Source organism: Elephantulus edwardii, unplaced genomic scaffold, assembly GCF_000299155.1.
Source record: "Elephantulus edwardii isolate Elephantulus edwardi_28Jun2011 unplaced genomic scaffold, EleEdw1.0 scaffold00431, whole genome shotgun sequence".
NCBI classification, from domain to species: domain Eukaryota; kingdom Metazoa; phylum Chordata; class Mammalia; order Macroscelidea; family Macroscelididae; genus Elephantulus; species Elephantulus edwardii.
The window spans coordinates 887,264-896,995 of NW_006400181.1; the positions used below are offsets into that span (position 1 = coordinate 887,264).

General features: G+C 36.8%; 1 protein-coding gene across 1 annotated transcript; it reads right to left on the bottom strand.

The window, feature by feature from the left end:
• Window positions 1-1,696: 1,696 nt before the first annotated feature.
• Window positions 1,697-2,626, bottom strand: LOC102859289 (olfactory receptor 4C46-like). Its single transcript, XM_006902584.1, has one exon. The coding sequence runs from the start codon at window positions 2,624-2,626 to the stop codon at window positions 1,697-1,699; it is 930 nt and encodes a 309-aa protein (XP_006902646.1).
• Between the last annotated feature and the right edge of the window lie 7,106 nt (window positions 2,627-9,732).

The window sequence follows — 9,732 nt, forward strand, 5'->3', positions numbered from 1 at the left end:
AGAAGGACATCATGCTTGGGAGGGTGGAGAGACAGCATAGGAGGGGAAGGCCCTCTAGGAGATGGATTGATTCGGTGACTGGGGTAATCGGGATGAGTGTGTTGGACACAATGAGGTTGGTACAGGACAGAACAGAGTTTAGGGCTGTTGTACATAGGGTGGCTAGGAGTCAGAAGTGACTTGACGGCACATAACAAAAGCAACTGATTCATTTACAAAATTTGAATACGTTGTTTTTCACAAAAGAACCTTCTCATTTCCCTTCACCCCACCCACTCATCAAATTCTGCAACCCTATGATTAACACCCTCCCTGCATCCTCACACCTCTATTTCCAAATCCCCTCCACCTTGGATCCTCATACTTATTCTACAATAATGTTTTTATACAGTATTTGTCCTTCTGGGACTGAGTTAGTAGTTCACTCAGCATAATGCTCTCTAGTCCCTCCCAAGTTAGATAGTAATTTACAAAATGATTGCTGTGAGTGTTGTGTAGTACTCCATTGTATGAATGTACCACAACTTCTCAATCCATTTGTTTGTGGTTGGACATCTGGGCCTTTTCCATGTTCTTGCAATGGTGAATAATGCTGCTATGAACATTAGTGTGCAAGTTCCTGTTTGATCCTCAGTTCTCATTTTCTTGGGGTATATTCCAAGCAATGGAATAGCTGGATCAGATGGAATTTCTATGTTCAGCTTTTTGAGGAAGCACCAAACTGCCTTACAGAGTGGTTGTACAATCCCACCAACAATGTAAAAGAGTTCCTATCTCACTACATCCTCTCCAACATTTATAACTTGCTGTCCTGTTAAACTTTGCCACTGCTGGAATAGCAACATTTAACAGGATAGCAACAAATCGTATATTTCCCAGCTATTACACTGCTAGGAACACAGCCCAAAGCAATTAGAACTTAGCCACAAAGAGATATATAAACCTATGCTCAGAGCAGTGTTATTCACAGTAGCAAGAAAATTGAAAAAGATCAAATGCCTATCAACAAACAAAATGACTGAGAAATTGTGGTACATTCACACAATTGAATACTAGGCAGTAGTAAGGAACAGTGATTTCTAGATATAACATATAACACAGGAACATCTGGAAAGCATTATACTGAGTGAAATAACTCAGTCTCTTAAAAACAAACACTGCGTGTGTTGCTGTGTACCATCGAGTCAGAACTGACCCATAGCTGATCCGCTGGTGGGTTGTCAGAGGCAGTTAATGCACAGGAGGAGAGAGCTCATTGTATAAGTAGAAGGATAACTACGAAAGGAGTGAATGAATATACAAAAGGAGAAGAGGAAAGGTGGAAATGGGCAGAAAGGGGGGAAAACTGGAAATCACTAATGTAGCAGAGTTTAGTGAGCCAATGGGCTGGAGGAGGGGATGTAAAGGACTAGGGAAGATGCCATAGGGATTCAAAAAGATCCGGTAGTAATAGACATAGAACAATAGTAATTAATTATATAAAATACAGTGTATATGGGTGATTATATGAAACACAATGTAAATGAAAGTTTGTATGAAACACAATGTAAATAAATCATTGGGTGCAATGTTTTTTTAAAAAAATAGTTATAATGATCAATATTTTCTTTATTCCTATTATTTTTCAACTATCCTTGTATATACTTTTTTGACCCTTTGATCAGGTAGAACATTCATTCTTATATTCAAAAGACATTTACTTGTCATCTAAAATAATGTTCCTACTGCAAAGTTTCACAATAGCATTTTTCATCTGGGCATTTCTCAAGGTATATATTACGGGATTTAACATAGGAGTTATAACAGTGTAGAATACAGCAACTGCTTTGTCAACAGGTAAAGTGACAGGAGGTCTCATGTATATAAATATGCAGGGCACAAAGAACAAGACGACCACTGTGATGTGAGTCACACAAGTGGAGAGGGCTTTGCGTCTCCCCTCTGAGCTGTGGGCCCTTAAGGAACACAGGATGACTCCATAGGAAATCAACAAAAGAAGAAAGTTTAACAAGCAGTTAAACCCACTGTTAGCAGCAACAAAAAGCCCTAGAATATGGGTATCAGTGCAGGCAAGATTGAGCAAAGGGTTCAGATCACACATAAAGTGATCTATAACGTTAGGGCCACAGAAAGGTAATCGAATAATGAAAAGCATCTGTATAGTTGCATGAAGAACACCTCCCATCCATGAGACTCCCAGCAGAAGACCACACACTTTCCAGTTCATGATGGTTGCATAGTGCAGGGGTTTGCAGATGGCCACGTAGCGGTCATAAGCCATCACAGTCAAAAGAATGATCTCAGCAGCTCCAAAGAAATGCTCTCCAAAGATTTGGGTCATGCATCCAATGAATGAGATGGTCTTCTTTTCATAGAGTGAATCTACAATAAGTTTAGGGGTGTTGACAGAGGAATAGCAGACATCGATAAAGGAGAGACACGCCAAGAAGAAGTACATGGGAGATGTGGACAATGGGCTGGCGGTGATCGTGACCACAATGAGCACGTTGCCTACTACCGTGATGATATAGATGACAAAAAACACAGCAAATACGATGTTCTGCATCCTTGGATTTTCCGTGAGCCCCAGTAAGATAAATTCTGTTACATTGTTACTATTCTCCATGTATTTCATGTGACTGTTCAATTACATTATCTGCAAAGAAAATCATAATTACTAATACAACCTTAAATTGATTCTATTTTTTAATTCCAAAATATAATAAAGATATTTCTATCTCAACTCTTGATTTGCAAGTTTTTAGGAGTTTTTGATTACTTTTTTTAGAGGTAATATTCGTGACTCTTTTCCATTATGATAAATATACACAACAAACTTTTCAATATTCTACATGGTTCAAGTGACATTAACTTATGTTTACTATGTAGCTCAGCTATTTTCATGAATAATTTGTAAATGTTTTTATAGGACAAGATTTTACATTATTTTCTGTCTTGAAATGACTAGTGATTTCCAACCACCAAACTTCTGGTATTCTTTTGAATAGAATACCACCAAAGATCCATCAGCTCTTTTCATGACATTTCTAAAGTACCTAAAAATTGTCTTCAAAAATACTAAATATGACCAGTGACTAAATGGCTTGGTTTTAGAAGCAGGAAAGTCTGATTCTAGAGTCTTCCATTTACTGCTCTAATCTGGAGTACATTTCCTGGAACTTTTCCATTGTTATTTTTTAATATTTACGTGATCTTTTTTGATGAATAAAAATGTCCACTGCACTGGTTGTTATGAGAATTGATTGGGAGAGAATGTATTAAATTATCCAGTGCAGCATTGAGACACACACAACATATTATTTATTCCATTTTTATGACTGTGTCTGCAATTAAAACAGGAAATATTTAGAAGATAGAAACATTTAATGATGTAATAAATTCAAGGTACAACTCTATTCACTATTAAAGAAGAAAAAGACTCATTTTATCCATAGAAATTTAGTCTCAGGAAAGAAATCTCTATACTTGTGCCAGTGTTTATATTCATGAGTCCTGTTTGTAACATGAATGAAACCATGTTTTAGTCCTCATTATTGGTATACGTTTCAGTCTCAATAATTAAGAAAGTTATTTACTTACATAACTTTATTACCTGATATGAGAAAGCTAGATTATAGTCCTACAAATTTTTAAATGTCTATGAGCATTAGTCTTATCTGTCCAATGATGTTAATAATTATGCATATATTTTGATAGTTTGGAGTGAGGAGAGAGGATTTTATTATTATGTTAGGAAATGGTTCAATGAAGTCATTTATCTTTATTAATTGTAACAATCTTAAACAAAGAGCATGCTATTTTGACAGACTTACCTTATTGGTCTTAGAAGAAGAGTTTAGTTACATCTAAGATATTCAGTAACAATTACATCTTCACATTGAGTTCCTCTTAAAATAAGCAGCTTTCTGGAATAACAAAGTTACACAAAGGCTTTCATTTCCTTAAAGGCTCAAGGAACTTGTCTCAATCTCGTAGGAATAAATGTTTTCCTGTGAGTGACAGACATACTTGGAAAGAGACTGTTCAAAAAATATTTCTAAAATGATGTAGTAAGTCTAAATTGCTCCTTTTAAGGAAAATAAAAAAATTTTCCCAGAAATAAATGAAATTTTAACTTAGAATGAATTTACTGAATACTGCAAATGCCTGATTCTATGCAGCCCTCTGGTCCTTCAGTGCCAAAGGCAGATCATGTGATAGACAAACATATACATCAGTCAGTCCACCCGTAATGGATCTTGCTCTGGATGTGTGAACAATGGCAAAATAAATCTATTTGCACCTTGCACTGATGGTCTATAAAGATATTTCTGTAGGGCTCAGGGACCTTGTCTTATTCTCACAGGAATAAATTATCCTCCAGAAATGACATGTTAGGTATTCTGAGGCAGCAATCTTAAGGACCTTATTTTTGACTAGTGACCTGTACTCCCCTTACTTGAAACCTAATCTTGTGAGAATTATCTTTCTCCATCTAAACCCTGGTTGCCAGGGAAGATGAATACCATATTAGTGCATATATGGTATGATTCCACTCTGTAGACTGTATAGTTTCTCTGTTGACCCTGTCACAGGGGAAGCTACTGTTTTCTGTCCAATAACAAACTATTTCTGAAAATCCCTTAATGAGTTGTTTGATATCTGGAGAAGAAAAGCAAAAACTTAATGGTTGGTATTTTAAAAGCACTTTTAATGAAGATCAAAGACTAGAGCCATAAATATGGATTGTATCTCAGCATCAAGAAAAGAAAATTCTCACCGCTGGATCAATAGGCATCATGATAGATAGATAAAAGATTGAAACTGTCAGTGGTTTCATCTTACTTCAAGTAATAATCAACAACCTGGGTACTAGCAAGAGATCAGGAGACATATTCCATTGGGAAAATCTGCAATTAGGGACCTCTCCAAATTACAGAGCAGTGATGATGGCAGTTTGAAAACCAATATGTGCCTAAATCAGGCCCTGGTTTTTTCAATCATTTGCTATGCATCTGATAGCTGGACAATGAATCAGGATATCACAAAGATTGATTCCTTTGAGTTCTAGTGTTAAAGGAGAGTACTGATTATCCCATAGGCTGCCAAAAGTATAAACAGATACGTCTTGGCAAACATGCAACCAGAATGTTCCTTGGAGGAGAAGACGACAAAGCTCCATCTCATAAATTTTGGTCATGTTAGGATAAACAATTTCTTGGAAAGGGACATCATGATTGGAAAAATGAAGGGTGGACAAAAGACAGAAAAGGACCTTAACGAGATGGGCTGACATAGTTACTATAGCAATGGGCTCAAGGATGACATAGGATACAACAGGGTTCAGAGGTGGTCATTATAAGGTCACTATGAGCCATTCTTGACTTGACAACATCAAACAACAGCTTGTTTCCAAACGTTGATTTTTTACATTTCAGAGAAATCTTTGAAAGGAGCCAGAAGCATCAGAGTTGACCAAATTACCGGGGCAATGGGAGTAGATATGTCAAAGACAGTGAGATTGGCTTAAGATAGGTCAGGGTTCAGAGCCATGGGATCACTAGGAGGCACAAGGAACTTGATAGCACAAAACAACACTAAAGCATCATAGAGTGTGTGAAAGCTACTGTATCCCTGCTGTCAATCGATTCTGACTCCACCCTATGGGTAAAACTAGAGTTGCTATACAGGGTTTCCAAACTTCTCAATTTTTATAGAGGCAGACTGCTCAATTTTTTTTTCTTCTGTAGTGACTTATATGGATTATTACATAAATACATGGCAATGCAATATATATCTTTTTCCTCTCTGGCTTCATGCATTTAGTAGCAGGTCACCTCTCTTTTTATTTTATATTGGTCTGCTTACAAAGATCATATACATTGTGTTTCACACAATTCTTTGTTCATATTATGCTTCATGCAATCATTCTCATGCATTATGTTTTATAAAATCAATCACCACTGAACCTTGTCCATCATTACTCAGTCTTTTCAGGTCTCCGTCAGATCCTTCCCATTCCCTTCACCCCCTCCCACCACCCGCAAAACTGTGCAACACTGTAGTTTTGCTCCTACCCATCCTCACTCCTCCACTCCCACCTCTTCTCCTCTTGGGTCCCCATAAATGTTTTACTACTTATCCTTCCATTTTTACAATAATGGTCTTATGCAGTATTTGTCCTTATGAAATTGAGTTACTTCACTCAGCATAATGATGTCCAATCTCTCCCAAGTTATGTAGTATATTTAAAAATTGTTGTTCCTGAGTGCAGCACAGTATTATGTTCTGTAATGTGCCACAATGTCTCAACCCATTCGTCTGTGGTTGGATATTTGAGCAGCTTCCATGTTCTTGTGATGGTGAATAATGCTCCTTTAACATGTTTTTGAGATTTACCCAGAGTGTAAACATGTATCACTACTTCCAGGATTCAATAATTGAACAATATTTTCCTGTATAGTTTGTATATTTGACTTATATATTCAAAAATGGTGGAGAGTTTTCCCAACTTTGGGCATTATTGTTTGTCTGACATCAAATACATATATATAATTTTGCATTTGTTTGCATACAAATTTCATATACATTGTATTGCATTAATGTACATTGTTCTTCACACATTCCTTCCTTCACATTGCATTTCAGACAATCTTTTATATATAATGTGTTTTATAAAATCAGTTACTATTAATCTATGCCTACCAATACCCGATCTTTCCACATTGTCATCGGATCTTTTTCATTCCTTCACCCACTCCATCTGTCCGCCAAACTTGGCTGTTGTAATGATTTCCTCCATCCCCATTTTCCACACCCTTCTTCCCCACCTCTCCACTTTTTGGATTTTTATATACAACTTAATAGTTATCCTTCTATTTTTACATTTTATAATAGTCTTAAGCTATACTTGTCCTCATGAGACTGAGTTAGTTCACTCAGCCTAATGCTCAAATGGGACCACATTTTAAGGAACTGGACGTGTTCCTTATAGTAGAAGATATAGGAAGGATGGAGCTCTTGAATCTCTGTGAAAGTCTACTACTTTAGCAATTAAAAAAAAATAAATATGTTGAACAAATAGAAGTGTTTGGGTATTAATTTATTCATTCTCCATGATCTCCCTGTACTTCCTATTCTGCCACTTCAATTCTGACTTTTTCACAGTTCTTTTCTTCCTCCAAAGGAAAAGATTTATTTATTCTTATGGGCAATCTCCTCTGGTGTGATTAACTGCCTCTGAAAACCCTCTGAAACTGGACGGTCAGCTATAGGTTGGTTCCGACTTGATGATACACAACAACAACAACTACTACTACTTATTTGGAGGAAAACTTTATCTTGTTATCTTAATTAGTCATTTATTTTGAGACTTTCTCTTTTACATTTGACTTTAGTTGTTGTTACATGGCCTCAAGTCACCTGTGACTCATAGCCACCTTATGTACAATAACTCTGAAACCTGTCCTGTCCTGTGCCAGTCTCACTGACTCCAACACACCTAATCTTGTTGCCCTAGTTACTGTAATAATCCGTCTCATGTAGATCTTCCTCTCTTGTGCTGTCCTTCAAACCTTCCAAGCATGAGGTCCTTCTCCAAGGGTCAGTTCCTCCTAGCCACATGCCCAAAGTATGTAAGACGGAGCTTCAAAATACCAGACTCCAAGGACAAACTTGGTTTCACTCTCTCCAAGACAGATCTGTTTGTTTTCTTGGTGGTCCATGGTTCAAGACTCTTCTCCAGCACCACAACTCAAAGACATGAATTCTTGTCATCCATAGTTATTATCCAGCCATCTGATACATAGTAAGTAATTGTGAAGACCATGGCCTGGATCAGGCACACTTCAGTCTCTAGATTGACATCAATGCTTCTCAGTACTCTCTAAAGGTCTTTGACAGCAAATTTACCTGATGCAATTCATCTTTGGATTTCCTAACTGCTGGTGCCAAGAGTGTTGATTGTGGAGCTGAGCAAGCTGTTAACTGTAAACAACCTGAATCTCTTCTCCATCCATCATCGTGCTGCCAATTGGCCCAGTGGTGAGAATCTTTGTCTTCCTGATGTTGAGTTTCAATCCATACTGAAGACTACAGTCCTTGACCTTCTGTGGCAAGCGCTTCAGGTCCTCCTCACTTTCAGCAAGTAAGGTTGTGTCATCTGCATAATGTAGGTTCTTGATGCATCTTCCTCTAATCCTGATACCACATTTCTCCTCATAAAGTCCAGCCTCCTGACTGATCTGCTCTGCATATAGATTGAAAAGGTATGGACACAGGATACAAACCTATCCTGATTTTGAACCATATAGTGTTTCACTGCTCTGTTATGAGGACTGCTTCCTGGTCCAAGTGTAGGTTTCCCATAATTTTGAATCAGATAATCATGTGATTTACCCTGCTGGAGATGAAAAGGTGAGGAAAAAATGGGGTCACTTTCATAGTTTAAAAAGGCCATTGCTAAAAGTGTGTCCAAGTATGTGAGGCAAATTTCCACTATCCTTGCATCTAAGGAGCACCCTGATTGTAGGGTTTTTTTTTTTAATTCCAAGAATAAAAAATTATTTAAAAATAAAAAGTATAACAGTGATGAGATTGACAGTAACTTAGTGCTTCAAAGACTACGTTAGCTTAAGTGTCCAGAGAAAACTCAAGGTATCTGTGAATATGAGGCAATAGCCTAAGAGACCATAATTGAAACCATTAGAAGTGAGTTACTAGTAGTGGAAATGGGAATTATATTTAACCTGGATAAGTATCATTATATTGTTACTGTGTTTGTTGTCAGACAGTGTTGAGTCAACTCAAACTTACAGTGGTTCTATGTACAACACAACACTGTCTGATGCTATGTCAATCTCATGGTCTCTGCTGTCTGTCTCAAGATCATTGTTGATCACTATCAGTCCATCTCATTGAGGACAATCTTACATTTTTTTAACCCTCTACTTTTCCTAAGATTATCTCCAAGGTTTGACCACTCCTGACAACATACCCTGAAAATGTAAGACAAAATGTCATAGTTTTCACTTCTAAGGAGCCCTCTGTGCTTGTTTCAAGACATATTTGTTCTTTATTTTTACTGTCCATGGTATATTCAATATTCTTTGCCAAAACTCCAATTAATAAGTGTCAATTATTCATCATTCTTCCTTATTCATGGTACAATTTTCACATGCTTACGAAACAGTTTAAAACATTATAACTTATGTGAAGTCTACTTTACTCTTTAAGTGTGATCTTTGTTCTTAAGTACTTTGAAGAAATCCTTGACAACAGATATTCCAAGTGTATTAAGCCCTTTGATTTTTAACTATTTCTTCCATTGCTGATGTCTGCACATCCAAGTAAAATTAAATCCTTAACAAATTCATTGTTTCATTTTGTTTATTCCTCATTCATTATGATTCATCTGTTAGCCCAGTGTCTGAAGATTTTTCTTCCTTTCTGTTGACACTTTCATATTCTCTTTCATCTTTTTCAGCAAGTGCTTCATACACTCTTCACTCTCAGTCCACCCCACACATGTATACCAAGAGTTGTTAATGAGTCTTGCTCCAATCTTGATTCTTCTTTGTATAGTATCATTTCTTGGATTATTTCCTCTGGGTACAGACCGGATAAGTCTGGTGAATTGATAAAACCCTAACATATCCTTTTTAAATTTAAACTATACAGTATCATTTTGTTCTGTTCAAGTGATTGCTTCTTAGTCTATGGACAAGATCAGCA

Coding starts and splice junctions, on each gene's coding strand:
- LOC102859289 (XM_006902584.1), bottom strand. CDS start 2,626: ATGGAGAATAGTAACAATGTAACAGAATTTATCTTACTGGGGCTCACG.